Source organism: Vanacampus margaritifer, chromosome 1 (genome assembly GCF_051991255.1).
Source record: "Vanacampus margaritifer isolate UIUO_Vmar chromosome 1, RoL_Vmar_1.0, whole genome shotgun sequence".
Taxonomy (NCBI): Eukaryota; Metazoa; Chordata; class Actinopteri; order Syngnathiformes; family Syngnathidae; genus Vanacampus; species Vanacampus margaritifer.
In genome coordinates, this window is record NC_135432.1 from 34,378,760 (window position 1) to 34,392,893 (window position 14,134).

The 14,134-nt window shown below is 38.6% G+C and overlaps 1 protein-coding gene across 1 annotated transcript; it reads left to right on the forward strand.

Annotated features, from left to right (window-relative positions):
- Positions 1-3,230: 3,230 nt before the first annotated feature.
- Positions 3,231-13,220, forward strand: gckr (glucokinase (hexokinase 4) regulator). Its single transcript, XM_077585096.1, has 19 exons — positions 3,231-3,343; positions 3,492-3,641; positions 3,713-3,781; positions 3,859-3,927; positions 4,735-4,808; positions 4,897-4,963; positions 6,059-6,112; positions 6,188-6,282; positions 6,438-6,543; positions 6,647-6,765; positions 9,827-9,925; positions 10,023-10,120; positions 10,238-10,314; positions 10,561-10,657; positions 10,739-10,842; positions 10,996-11,073; positions 11,142-11,282; positions 12,854-12,988; positions 13,055-13,220. Exons 1-19 carry the CDS (start codon positions 3,329-3,331, stop codon positions 13,166-13,168), a joined length of 1,761 nt encoding a protein of 586 aa, XP_077441222.1. The 5' UTR covers positions 3,231-3,328; the 3' UTR covers positions 13,169-13,220.
- Positions 13,221-14,134: the final 914 nt, after the last annotated feature.

Sequence of the window (14,134 nt, forward strand, 5' to 3'; positions counted from 1 at the left end):
TATTTTTGTCCATTCATTTTTCAGCTTATGTATGCTGCCATGTACATTTTCCCAAGGCCTTCAGAATCCCGAGTGCTCGAGTCAAATATACAATAGCATTGAAATGGCTTCTTCCTTCTTTTTTTTTTTTTTAAACAATCAGATTTTACATTTACCGCTCTGTGCCTTCACAAAGGCTCAGACAGAGTGACAGAGTGATTTTTCCCTCCTCTGGTTGGTGAAGCTAAATAGTCTGTTGTGTTTACCCCTCTGATTGGTTATGCTAAACCAACCATTGATTGATGGGGGAGGTCGCAGGATGATGTCAGACATCTCAATTAAAAGTTAATATACAAGGTGCTCTTTTCAAGAAAAATGTGACGTTGTGAGGGTGGGCCAACTGTTGCTGGCTGGTTTGTTACAACCCAGAAAATAATTTGGGGGGCAGGGGGTTGGTTGGGGCACTTTCAGAGCAACAGGTATGAGCGCTACTAAAGCTAGGAAGAGCTGAAAAGGAAAAAGGTCCGCATAAGTGTTTGATGAATATGAATAATTTTATTTAAAATGCAACTCAAAGTGCTGAGTGATTAACATCCATAGGACAATAGAAAGAAAATCCTTCTTTTTCGGGAGATTCTGTAATTTTACCGATTTGACATGTCATCATCATTGCTCTCTCTCTTTTTTATTTTTTATTTAAAAAAAAAATTGTATGTGGGTGAGTATGTGCATGTGTGTGTGTGTGTGTGTAAAACCTAAAACCTATTAAAAATCCCATACCGTTCACCTAAACCGAATACTTCAGAATCCAGCTAGAGTCGTGAGGTTGTCAGGAGACCCAAGGAAGGATCAAAGAAAAGAAAGGAAAGTGAAATCCAGCACCAATCAGACGTTACCTACTACCCCCCGGGTTAACAACCTGAGTCTTTCACCAACCCCAGAAACATCTAAATTCCAACAAATTAGGGAGACCTCCCGAAAAAGAAAAAAAAAGAAAAGAAAGAAAAGCCACCCATTCCCATGAGCACACCCACACATGAACACACACACACAGCTGAAAAACTTTGTTAAAAAAAAACAAACACGTCAGGCCACAGAGAAACCATGTTAGGAAAGGCACTTAGGTGGAGCTCATCCGCACCGAGAGGGACGACAGCCTACGACCACAGGAAGCAGTGCCACCCCAGAGACCATCTACCTAGGTTGACAGTGGAGAGCCCCACACAATTGAAAAGCCCCCTGTCCCTGAGGAGCCTTCAGTTCAACCTCCCCCCAAAACCTCCCAGGAGGCCACCCCATGCGGGAGCAATGGAGCTACAAACTAAAAGATAACCGTATAAAAAGAGTTACCGGTAAAAGCTAAAAGAGAACAGGCTAAAAGCAAAGCTAACAGACAATATGACAAAATGAGCTAAAAAGTAAGAAACAGTAATATTAATGAATTCAAAGGGTAAAAGAGACAACCAGCAGAGAAGAGTGCACACCACTGCCATCACCAAGCAGCTAACATATGAGACATCCTCAACAATCCCTTCACTTTGACACATCCAATATGGCAATGATGTTGAGGGTAGATTCAGCGTTTGAGGTAATACTGTAGCTCAAATAGTATGGACTGTGAAGCTTGAAAGTTCCTCTCATCAACCTCTCCACTCTTTGACAGTACATTAATGTACAGTGTGTATGTGTATGAGAGCAAGAGAGGGAGGGAGGGAAGGAGGGAGAGAGAGAGAATGGCAAATGGGAATGATGCTGTGCTTATATTAACATATGAAAAATGACTGTTTGAAAATGATACCCGATGAAGGTCATGACCAAAGTAACTGCATACATACAGTAAATGTAAGTAGCTAGTTGTAGACTTTTCTTACACACATTCCGTGACTTCCATTTCCACTCTGTCCGTCTGATACAATCTCTTCAGTAATCCTTTTCTCCCTGCAAGCAAGTTATTCATTTCCCCCCTCAGCTTGCACTGGAAACGAGTCTTGCTGTTGTCATGGCAACCGTAGGTATGTAGTTGACGATCTTGGATTTTTCATCTTAGATCTTGGAGTAAACGCCAACAGATTTGTTAGACAACCTTGAGTTTAATTTCAGAATAAACATTTTCTATTGTACTTTCTACACTCCCAAAAAATCCCAAATGTTCACTGTACATTGTACAAGTAAGAGGACGTGAGAATTTTCCAGTTCAAGGTCACAGGGAATGGTGTATACAGTAAGAGACTTGTGAATGAGAGGTGGTGAGCTGGCCACCTGTCTTGCAATTCCACAATTTTTCATGAAAAGAGAGCCACAACTGCATCGTGAAGAGTAAAAAGTAAAAAGATCATGTTTCAATAAAATAGTTTTCAATTGTAGATCTGTGGTCTGTCTATATTCTGATTTTCTTTTTGAATCCAATATGTGTAGTCATTATGAGTGAGATGCAAAATGCAGCAGGTTGAGCACTGGTTAGGTTGAGCAATCCTTCACTAACTTGGTTAGGGGCCGGGGGCGGTCTGGCCATTGGAAATTCCGAGAGTTTCCCAAACATTTTTGGGCCGGTCAGTTTGTACTTTGCCACTTTGTCACGTTGTCTCATTTTGTATTCCTTTATGTCTACACAAAGAGGCTGCCGAAGGAAAAAAAAAAATCTGTATGGTAATTCAACAGTAGTGTAACATGAAAAAGAAAAGACTAATAGTATGTATTAATTAAATAAGACTTATGAGTCTGATAGCTGGACAAGAGAAAGTGTCCTTAAGCCTGCTGGTCCTTGCTCTGAGGATGGTGTTGCATTTTAAGGCAGCATGGTAAAGCACATGCATGGTTGGGTGGTTGGTTGGGATCCGTCATTTTCTGGAGCTTGCAGATGCACCGATTTGTGTTGACGTCCTGAATGCAGGGAGCTTCCCTTACTGTTAGTGTCAATATTTTGCACAACGGTGAACCTTACTCTGTACTTTCAGACTATACTAGAATTACTACCTCTATTTAATTACATTTTTATTTTATTAGATTAAAAAGAAATGCATTATCGATGTACCAATCATAATTTACTGGCCGATCTTTAAAACGTTTGACCTGCCTATCACTGATTTTGCTGATCCCGTATTCTATAACAAGCAACATATTCTAATGAGATCATGCAGAAGGTGGATCTTATGTTGTGATCAGTGAAAGTGTAACAGTGATCTAACTAGAGAACTATACACTGGAATTTTCCAAACTTCCTTAATATGCCACTCTCATCTCAAAGGTCTTTTTGTGGACTTTGTCATTGCAGAGAGATCCCGGGTGCTGACTTGCTTCTATTGCAGTCTTCAGTGACGGGTATTTGGTCGATTCCTGTTTCCTCTCAACAATGCATGAATGGGAGGTAGGAATATTGAATCTCCACAGCAACGCCAAAATATTCATTCTCTTTTCTATTTTTGTGTGATGGGATTCTTATTCAGCAAACAATCCATACTATAAAATGACATGAACAATGAAAAAACATGACTTGTTGCAACTGTTGTCGCCAGTCACCAGATTACGAGCCCTCACTTCCTGTTTCGGAGAAGTCAAACCCCCTGACACGGGACATTGACCGAGCTTCACCCAATCGTATCGCGAGGATGTTGCGGAGCTGCGATGCCGAGATGTTTCGCCAAGAGACAGCAAGCACCTACCAGGTTAGTCAAGTAACAAACGAGTGTATTGCAAGTTTTTGAAACGGTACACATTTGTTTCAATGTTGTTTTAGACGCTTTTGTGTGACAAAGTGGTGAAAACCATGTTGGAGGTAGCTGGGATGGTGGAGCTCATCCTCAAGGTATTGCCCGTCCTTGTGTTCCTGTTGCATGTTTTATGGCTGTGACATGTACAGTAAGCACATCTATTGTTTCTTAGGAGCCGGAGGACAGTCTTGTTGTCTTGAGTGGTTGCGGAACTTCAGGGCGCCTGGCCTTCCTTGTGGTGGTAAGCATTTCATCAAGTCAACATTTGTGTGAATTTTTACTAGCCAGTTGCAGATGAAAAACTGCCATTACTCCAGTGTTGTGCCATGAAAAGACATAATGAAATACTGACATAAATGTGAGGGGTGTACACACTTTTAGGACATACTGTATATGTTTTTAACTCATTCACTGCCATTGACAGCTATAGACGTCAAAAATTCATTTGAACTATTTTTATTAGTTTAACATTTTTTTTCCCATTTTTGTTAACAAGAGTATGAAAGCCTAGATTTTTTTTGTAGATTTAGAACTGATTACGATTACAAATTTTAATCGCCTGATGCCCCTAATTGTTAATAACCTTTTCTAAAAAAAAAAAAAAAAATCCTTTTAATTCTTAATAATGTTTTTTTTTAAAGAAAAAAATATTAAAAATTAGGGGCGTCGGGTGATTACTATTTTTAAACGTAATTAATCGCATGACCTAACTAGTTAACTCACGATTAATCACACATTTTATATTTGTTCTAATACAACAACAAAAATCTATTTTTTTATACTTTTGTTAACAAAAGTGGGAACAAAATGTTAAACTAGAAATAGTTCAAATGAATTTTTGATGTCTATAGCCGTCAATGGCAGTGACTGAGTTAATAAGAGACTGACTTAGAGTTTGATATCAACTGCTCAAGAGTATTGGCAGGCATTAGCATGCTAGCTTAAAATAGCTATTATACACTGTGATGTAGTCATTCAGCATCTGCTGAGGGACTGCAATTTCCTGTCACAATGGAACAATGCTATCACGTTGCGTGTTTGTGTGTAGTCAGGGTTCAACAAAGCACTGAAGGAGATGAACCACAGTCAGGTTTATGCATACATTATCGCAGGAGGCGACAGGTGGGTGTCACTCACTCACTCACTCACTCACTCACTCACTCACTCACTCACTCACTCACTCACTCACTCACTCACTCACTGTTTTCAGAGCACTGCTTTCCTCCCAAGAGGCCCCGGAAGATGACCCCCACCTGGGCAAGCTCTGTCTTAAGAAGGTGAAGATTATAATGGAAAATGTGTGCACCGTGTCTGTCTTCTGTTTCAGCAATGAGTCATTGCACACTGTAAAAAAAAAAAAAAAAAAAATCTGTTGTTTTTATGGGGAAAATGGGCAGTTGGTGGTTGTCAGTGCCAATGTAAACAACTTTAGAGAACAACTTTTACATTTTACCGGGATTCAATGTACAATAAATAAAATCTGCATGTAAATTTTACAGAACAAAAATTGTATAAAAGCAGCATGTTGTTGGTACTACATTTGTATAGCACAAGGCTTTCGCTTATTACACAGCATCAGGAACAATTTGAGTTTCATTATCTTGCACATGGATCTTCAACACAGACAGTTACACTGCACTGGGACCGACCCAACAACCTGAGGGTTGCAAGACTACCATTCTACCACTGAGCTACGCCACCCTGTTGTTAAGTTATCAGTAAAGGACTGTTGAATCTACAAGATTAAAAAGATTCGTTTTAGAATATATAATTTATAAGTTCTGTTTATATTCGCACAGTATTATTACAGTTTTTTTTATTTATTTTTACAAAATTAAGAAACCACAGATGCGAGTTTTGTTCTGTAAAACAACAACATTTAAAAAAAAGTATACTGATAAATTAATAATTAGGTCTACAGTATATCAATTTTAAATAAACATAATATGTTTAGTTTAACCTTTATAGTCACATGGTTTCACTGTATATCTAAATATTCTAAATATTACGTCTGTAATATGACTTTGTGAAATGCATGTTTCTTTGGGCATAAACAAAATGTACCAAAGAACCTAGTGACAAAAAAACAACAACGTTATTCAAAGACTGCTATGATGCAATTTTAACTGTATCCTAATGTTTTTTGTTTTACAGTTTATCTGCATATATTTAATGACAGTAAATTGTGAATTCTCCAAAAATTTGATCTTTTAAACATTTTCTTTCTGTCAAATCAACAGTTGTGTTTGGTTCACAGTTTTACAACACATTAATGTAAATTAAACAATGTTAAATTTTTTTTGTATTTACATTCAAACATTTTTTTTTTTACAGTGCATTCTTTTATTTTAATTTTTTTACCTCACCTGTAGGTGTGTGAGGGGAAGAAGAGGGTCTTGTTCATTGGGATCTCCTGTGGACTTTCTGTGAGTCTCACACCCTTAAGTCATCCATTAAGAGTTTAATCCATCTTGATCTTTTTGTAATCGATGTACCTGTAGGCTCCATTTGTGGCAGGTCAGTTGGAGTTCTGCTTGCGGCACCTGGAGGTTTTCACTCCTGTTTTGATTGGTTTTAACCCTGCACATCAGGCATGGTGTGTATGTATTATGTATACTCTTTGCTCACATTACATTCACATGTGTAATGACGTTCAATGTGAGAGTTGTATCAAAAATTGTGCAAAAGACAACAATGCTAAGTTTGTTGCTTTCAGAGCTATAATGCAATGCTGAAATAATATCTGTGCAGGAATGAACCGACAACAAACTGCGAGTTCACTTTCCTCACTGTGGTCCAAAGAATGCAGGTTCTTGCCAAAAGTCGAAAGGCCTTCCTTATCAACCCATCAGTTGGGGTGAGAGCTCGTCACAACACCATATTCTCTAGTCAAAATTAGAGGAGTTAGGTTGTGTGTGTGTGTGTGTCCTCCCCCATGCCCTGTGTATGTTTGAGTTCAGCCGGAGGCCATCAGTGGTTCTTCCAGGATGAAAGGAGGTAGTGCAACTAAGATGATCCTGGAGGTCATCCTAAGTGCTGCCCATGCTGCCGCTTTCTCACGTGCAGCCACCACGCACCAGTAAGCTAATGTCAAGCCGCTGTTATTGATTCGCTGCTGCGCCTCTTCATACTACAGCCCCAGTTTTAAACATTTTAAGGTGATTAAAGTGTGGGTGTCAATTAAATAGCATTATATAGTCAACTAGTAAAGGCAGATTTGTTTTTGATTCAGTCCCTGTATGTCCCGAATTCTAATTTGAATGTGAATGAAGGACCTAATGCGAGTGAGACAAGGACTAAACTTTGTTATGGGGCAGAGCAGTAGCTCATCTGTAAGCGCTGGAGCTTTTGAAACAGAAGGGCACGTATTAAAAACAACAACATAGAAACTACTGTAACTATGCTCAAGTGGCGTAACACTCTCTTTGCATGCTGCGTGTGTTGCTGCCATCAAAAGCAACTATCATTTATTTAATTGATTAATTGCATAGTTTTGTTTTGGTAAAAAAAAGAACAATAAATAAAGTCATCATTGTATGTAAAAACGGTAAATAAGTCATAATATTCAGATAACCTAATTTGGATTTAAAACTTTATTGAAAGGGGGAACGTACTTTTTTGTTCCATCATACATTATTAAGGGGCACTGTTAATTGATGTACATGAGGACGACAAGGAAAGAGCTTGTCCAGAAGACGTGCTTTTCTAAAGAGTTGTTATTCCTTTTGAGTGAATGTGGCCGATGAGGTAAACATTTGTCATTTGCTTTCTTAAGTGTTTATTGTGAAGCCTCTTTATTTTGTGTGCTAATTAAGTTTATTTTCGCTTTTTCTTAGTTCTGACGGCATTGGTGTGTTGTTTAACATGTGCAAGACATGTAGACGACATTAAATGTCTGTTGAAACCCAAGAACGAAGTTGAGCCTTGATTGAACTCAAAGGGAGTAACAGCTTGTGTGTGATTGGCAGGGTTGGGAGGGTTACTTTTAAAATGTAATCCGATACAGTTGCAAATTACCTGCTAAAGAATGTAGTTAGTAACGTAATCCAAGTACCATAATATTAAAGTAATGTAACTGGATTACATTACTCACATATTGAGTATGCTCATGAAGACAAAATAAAAATAAATATCACCACAATATACATTCTATACAATGTGCCCCTGCTATTTGCGGGTGATAGGCAGTTTACAAATAGCAAAAATCCTTGTGTAATTAAAAAGCATGTAGGCTATTGATTGATTGATTGAAGGCCATATGCTGTTTTCGAACTGTCCCTGAAAGAAACCGCACCTCACAGTTTGATAGATAGATAGATAGATAGATAGATAGATAGATAGATAGATAGATAGATAGATAGATAGATAGATAGATAGATAGATAGATAGATAGATAGATAGATAGATAGATAGATAGATAGATAGATAGATAGATAGATAGATAGATAGATCCAATGAAGATGATGATGATGTGTGACATCAACTGCAAAATGAACTTTTATCCCAGTCACAAGTTCAACTGCAAAATGAACTTTTATCCCAGTCACAAGTTTAGCCGTGTATATGTTGTGCATGATGTTTAAATAGTGAATTGGTGGGAGGAAGATTTGTTTGGAAGGTGTAACTCACATTATAGTTGTAGGCTAGCAGGCTAGCTAGCAAGAAGCTACAGCGCATAGCATGCCGCTAGACTTTTAGCGCAAACTTTCGTTCCGAGTAAGTTCCAGTAAATACTGTTCGCTATTTCCTCCTCCTAAATAAAGCTCAATAAAATATTTTACAAAACAAACAGATGATTGCGAATTAATGAAGTGTTATCTTAACAAAACAAAACAAATTTAAAAAGCACACACATTTGGGTTGTTTTGTATTGCTTTATTTACACATCCTGACAGATAGATCATTGAAATGTGCCAAAAGCATGACCTTTGTGCTGTGACCTCAAGCAGCCTCAAGGTCCAAAGTGGCTTGGCTACCCCATGCAGTGTCATGAGTGCTCACTGTGAAAAGTTCCATTCTGATTCATTCTTAATGACAACACTTTCGAGTCATGTTTTCCATTTTTATCCCAGCTTTAATGTTTCAGTGAAATGTGTCAGGAAAGGAAGGGAAGGAGGCACTTGTCGCTGCATGGACTTTTTGGTAAGGTTGTTTGTGCCCTGAGAATTGTTAATGCTATACACCTAAATAATACAAACTGCAAAGTTGATATAAACCGTTTCATCAAATGTATTTTTAAAACCAAAGGACATGATAACAAATGGCCTATGTTTTTGTTGCATTACTGCCCTCTACTGGTCAGGACATGGCAGTGTCATAGCGAAGTATTTTTTTTTTATTTACATGGGTTAGCAACAAACAAACCAAAACCTCACGGGCGCACAATCACCATTATTTGTGCTTCATTCAAGTAAATTGTTTTGTTATAGTTTGTTTAACTTTAGAAAGAATCTTTCTAAATGAGCCAGAAAACAGTAAAATAAAATTACAAATCGCATGGTAGTTTAAAAGCAAAAGCCATGGTCATTTTTTAAAAATATAATAAAAGCCTTATTATACATGATTATTTTTTAATAAAAACAAAAACAAAACAACCCTAGCTATACATGGTAATTTTTTTATTTAAAAAAAAAAGCCTTAATATACATGGCCATTTTGTTTTATTTAAAATAAATAAATCAATAAATGCCTTACAACATGGTAATTTTTATTAGAAAAAAAGCCTTATTATACATGGTGTTTTTTGTTTTAAATAAAAGCATTATTATTCATGATCATTTACAAAAAAATTATTAACCTTACTATCGTTTTTTTTGTTTTTTGTTCTTACACCTGACTCAGGAAACTTGAGCCGGTCAATTATCATTGCTACACTGCTTTTGAAAGCTATGTGGTTTGTGTCAAAACTGTTGGCCCTGTGGGGGCCCCTGTTGGGTAAGGCCCCAAGCAATTGCCTGCCTTGCCTAAAGCCAAACTACACATCTGAGAGGATTCAGAGGTTAATTGCCATCTAGTGGAAGAGTAGTAAATAATAAAACTGTCAAATGGAACAATTTTCCATGGCACACTAATATACTTTTGTGCCACAACACACTAGTTGGAAATCACTGCTGTAGCCTGCTTTTACGTCTTTTCATCAGTGTCATCTTGCAGCACCTGAAAGCCTATGAGAACACAGTAGAGGTCACATACTCTCATAGCACGGCCATTGCCGGTTTGGTGGCTGCAGCCGGGCAGAGGTCAGTCAGTCAAGCACAAGTATTCTCCACAAAGCACGAAACACTGCATATGTCCAATGTGATATGAAATATTGGCATGTTATTGTGCATGTTACAGTTTACTCTGTAAGAAACGTGTGTGCTACCTGGGCTGGGGCAGTCCGGCTGTGCTGGGCCTCATTGATGCCAGTGAGTGTGAGCCAACGTTTGGAGCAGGTGAGCAGCATCGCCACAGTCAAGTATTAGAACGCAATCACAAATGTGTTACATTGAATTGGATTTGGGAAAACTCTGCATGCTACTTTATTGCCTGTGTGTGTGTCATATTCGTAGCCTACAGGGACATTCAAGCTTTCATAAGTGGAGGATACAGAGCGCTCAACAACAATGAGGGTTCCATTGCTTTGCTGGTATATAAGTCAAATTACAGTATACAGTGTCATATATGGCAGTAAAAATCAAACTGTTGAAGAGATTTAACATTTAATCACACCCACGCTGGATTTAGTGAGTCTTACAAAGGTTTAGAATATGTGAAATTTTGTTAGGTCAAATTACAGTGAAATCTAAATCTAGCTCTTATTTTGAAATGTCATGATTGCCATCATTGACGGTACTACCGTAATCACATATATTTTTGTAATTTCTTGATGCAGGGTCCCCAGTTTTGCATCGCACATGAAGACTTTTTGCTTGATGTCCTACCCACTCTGGATGACCAAGACACTGTCATTCTCATCTACACACATACTGGTGAGCAGCTATTATGCAGAGCTTGACTGTGGCCTGTTGCCACAAATTCTCTTCATGCATCCTGATAACTTCTTTTCTCAGACAATATCACTGAAGTGATGAATGTCACCCACCGAGTGAGGGAAAAGATGTCTAACCTCCACACTATTTATCACCAGGCTGACGGAGATGATGCTGGTTTACAAGTTGGTTACCTAAAATCTGATTTACTGACATATAGAGTACACACTGTATCTGTCAACCAGTCTGCCTGCCTGCCAGCCTAGCTTCCTTACCAAGCTTTCTGCAGTAACTTAATGTCCACCATTTTCTACCTAGTGTTGTTTTGTTCTTTGCAGGATGAAATAAATAGATTGTGTATGTCCACGTTAACATTTTCTTGGCCGTTACCTTCTTCCGGAAGTCTACAACACATGGTAACATCACTCACTCACATACTCGCTCATGGCCTCACTCACTCATTCGCTTTTCTGTTGTGCGGTAGTGGGAGCTGTCCACTAAATTGGTGCTGAACGCTGTGAGCACGGGAGCGCACATCCTAAAAGGCAAGATTTACCAGAACCACATGATCGACGTGCAAGTCACCAACAGCAAACTTTACCGCCGAGCAAGACGTTTAATCCAGGTATCAAAATACATCGTCCATCACGCATTAATATCCAGTGACCGTGACTCGGGTTAGTATATTATTTTGGGTGTAATTTATCTGTTGCCTTTTATGTTTTTTTTTTTTAATGTTATGTTTGATGTTTTTAGCAAATTTTATTTGTGGGTTTTGCACACTGACTCATGACTTTCTATTTCATTTTGTTGAGTATTTCTCCTTTAAAGGCACTGTCCAACGTTTTGACTCAGAAATAAGCATTTCTTAAACACAGGATGTTTAAACATGAACTCCTTCTCAATCTACACCTCTGGGCTTCTGTTAATGTGTGGTGGTGATTTTGTCCTCAACACCCCAGCCTGTATTTTGCCATTTTGTGTTTGTTTTGCCAGCAGCGGGACGTTCAGAGTGTACAGACAGTTGTTTACTCTCCAGCCAATCGTAGAGCGTTCTTGAAAACTGTTGTTAGCTCCACACTTGTCCTGATTATTTCACCATCGTTACAAGGCGAATGTCGTTTTGAACTATCCCGATGCACAGTTTCGGATCAGTAACGTGACCATTTGCAAGATACCTCATCACTCACTCTCGCAGCTTGCTTGGCTGAGTGCGGTCAGAGGCAGGGGGCGTGAACGTTGAGCTCGTATGGGTTAAACCATGGGATGGGTCAGTTTTGAATTGTTTGTTTACAAACAAAAACGGCTTAATCACAAACAGAAATGGTCAAAATTCCGGACAGTGCCTTTAATGTATTTTTCCATGCTCATGTTTGTCAGTTTAGACTTCACCCATGTTCTTGTCTGTTATCTAAAACTCCACACAGGCAGCAAAAAGTCTCGTGCTTAATTGACTCCCACAGAGTTGATCTTAACCCATTAAAGAGTTTATACAGTATAGATCCACACTCTCTAGAGTTTTTTTCAAAATAGTTAAATATTTAACACTGGGAAAGGGTACTTTTTAAACTAATTAATTAATCAATTAAATTAACACTTGAAGAAATAAACAAGTCTTCACAGACACATTGGATTTCTCTCAGCCAGTGTAAGCTTGACTCCTTAAAAGTTTACCTTGACTGAAATTTGATCCAGTATTATGTCTACTAAGTCAATGGCACTACCCACTGAGCCATCCAGCCAGCACATCTCTCATACTTTGTAAGTAACTTTAATGTGATCAAAAATACATCAGAGAGTTAAAACGAACTCCCACAAATTTATCTCTGGAATTGTAACACTCCAATTTTTGCTGTGTGTGTGTGTGTGAAACCAGAGGAACTACAACTTTGGACTTTCTGTAAGTCATTATAGAAGAATCATGTCCAGCTCTTCTTCTTTCCTTCCTCTTGAGAATCTCACCGCAACTTCATTTTTATTTTTGTATAACACTTTCTTTTTGGCTGAATTTTTCAAAGTTTTGTTGAATGAGAATGTGATCGGTGTCATGTAACCTTGCTGTGCAAAATAAATTGCACAGTTTAATTATCAGTCTTGTGCAGGTTTGCATATATTTTTTACCACCCAAAATCTAAGGAAGACCTGAAAGTAACAAAAGTGAGGGTCGTAAAAATTCAGCCTGTCTTCCTGTGCTAGAAATTGTCTGGTCATCCTGAGGCCCAGTGCGAGGAGGCTCTCCTGAAGGCCATCTACCAGGTCGACCACCTGACTAAGGACATTACCTCCTTTCAAATGGCCGCTCACACAGCCACCGGCAGAGAAAGGACGAAGGTAATTGAATGACAGAAGACCAGAGGAATGCTGTGTTTCGTATTTCCTCCCTTCTTTTGTGAGCAGGTAGTGCCTCTGACCTTGGTCTCGCTGCTGACTGGTTGCTCTATTGAGGATGCGAGGGCTCGCCTGGATTTGCAGCCAATCATACGGAAGGCGGTGGAGGCATGTCTGAAGTAATGGCCAAGATATAATATTCAGCAACAAATTACGAGACACACTTCTGTACCCAATGAAGATGTGCCTTGTGTACAGCCAGACCTGAAGCAAGGTTTTGAATCAACAATAAAAATATGACAATATGAACAATTGTTAACCAACTGTTTTTATTTCTTGAATCCACATAGTGTATAGCATTCCTTGTCGAGAAACAAGTGGGCCAATTTCAAACACAAATGCGAATTTCTGTTTAAACTTAGCATTTCTGAATGGGCTTAACTTGTATTGTCTTTCAGCGAGCGTGCATTGTGGGATGCGTGACGTCAGTGTCCGGATCTTTATTAAACCAAATCAAAACTGCGTGGGAATCTGAAATGGGTATGCAAATTCCTGATACAATCTGGGACATGAGCCTTAATGAATTGAATGCCTCGCTATTAATTTGAGCTATTCAGAGGTTCCACAACTCAAAATTGAAACTCTATAAGCGATCTCAAGATATATCGCAACAATGTGTGACTGGTGAGCATGTCCGGCTCACAGTGCTGATGACGTGAGATCGAGTCCGGGCTTTGGCCTTCCTGGTGGAGTTTGCATGTTTTCCCTGTGCCTGCGTGGGTTTTCTCCGGTTTCTCCACACATTCCGAAAAATGTGCATGGTAGGTCCATTGAAGTGTCTAAATTGTCCCTAGGTGTGATTGTGAGTACGGATGGTTGTTCGTCTGTGTGTGCCCTGCAGAGATAGGAAGTAACAAAGCAAAAATACTTTGTTACTTTACTTGAGTAGTTTTTTCCAGTACTTTGTATTTTCCTGAGTAGCCCATTTATTTTTTAGACTACTTTTTACCTGTTACATTTTAACATGAATATCTGTACTTTTTACTTGATACATTTTTAAAACGAGGTTGTTATTTTTGTTTTTAAATGCAAGAATATGATTAAAATACTTGACTTGGAAAAAAAACTAGCATCAATGTCTCCTGGCTC

Coding starts and splice junctions, on each gene's coding strand:
- gckr (XM_077585096.1), top strand. Junction 10,315..10,560: donor AGGGTTCCATTGCTTTGCTG/GTATATAAGTCA, acceptor TTCTTGATGCAG/GGTCCCCAGTTTTGCATCGC. Junction 10,658..10,738: donor TCTCATCTACACACATACTG/GTGAGCAGCTAT, acceptor TTCTTTTCTCAG/ACAATATCACTGAAGTGATG.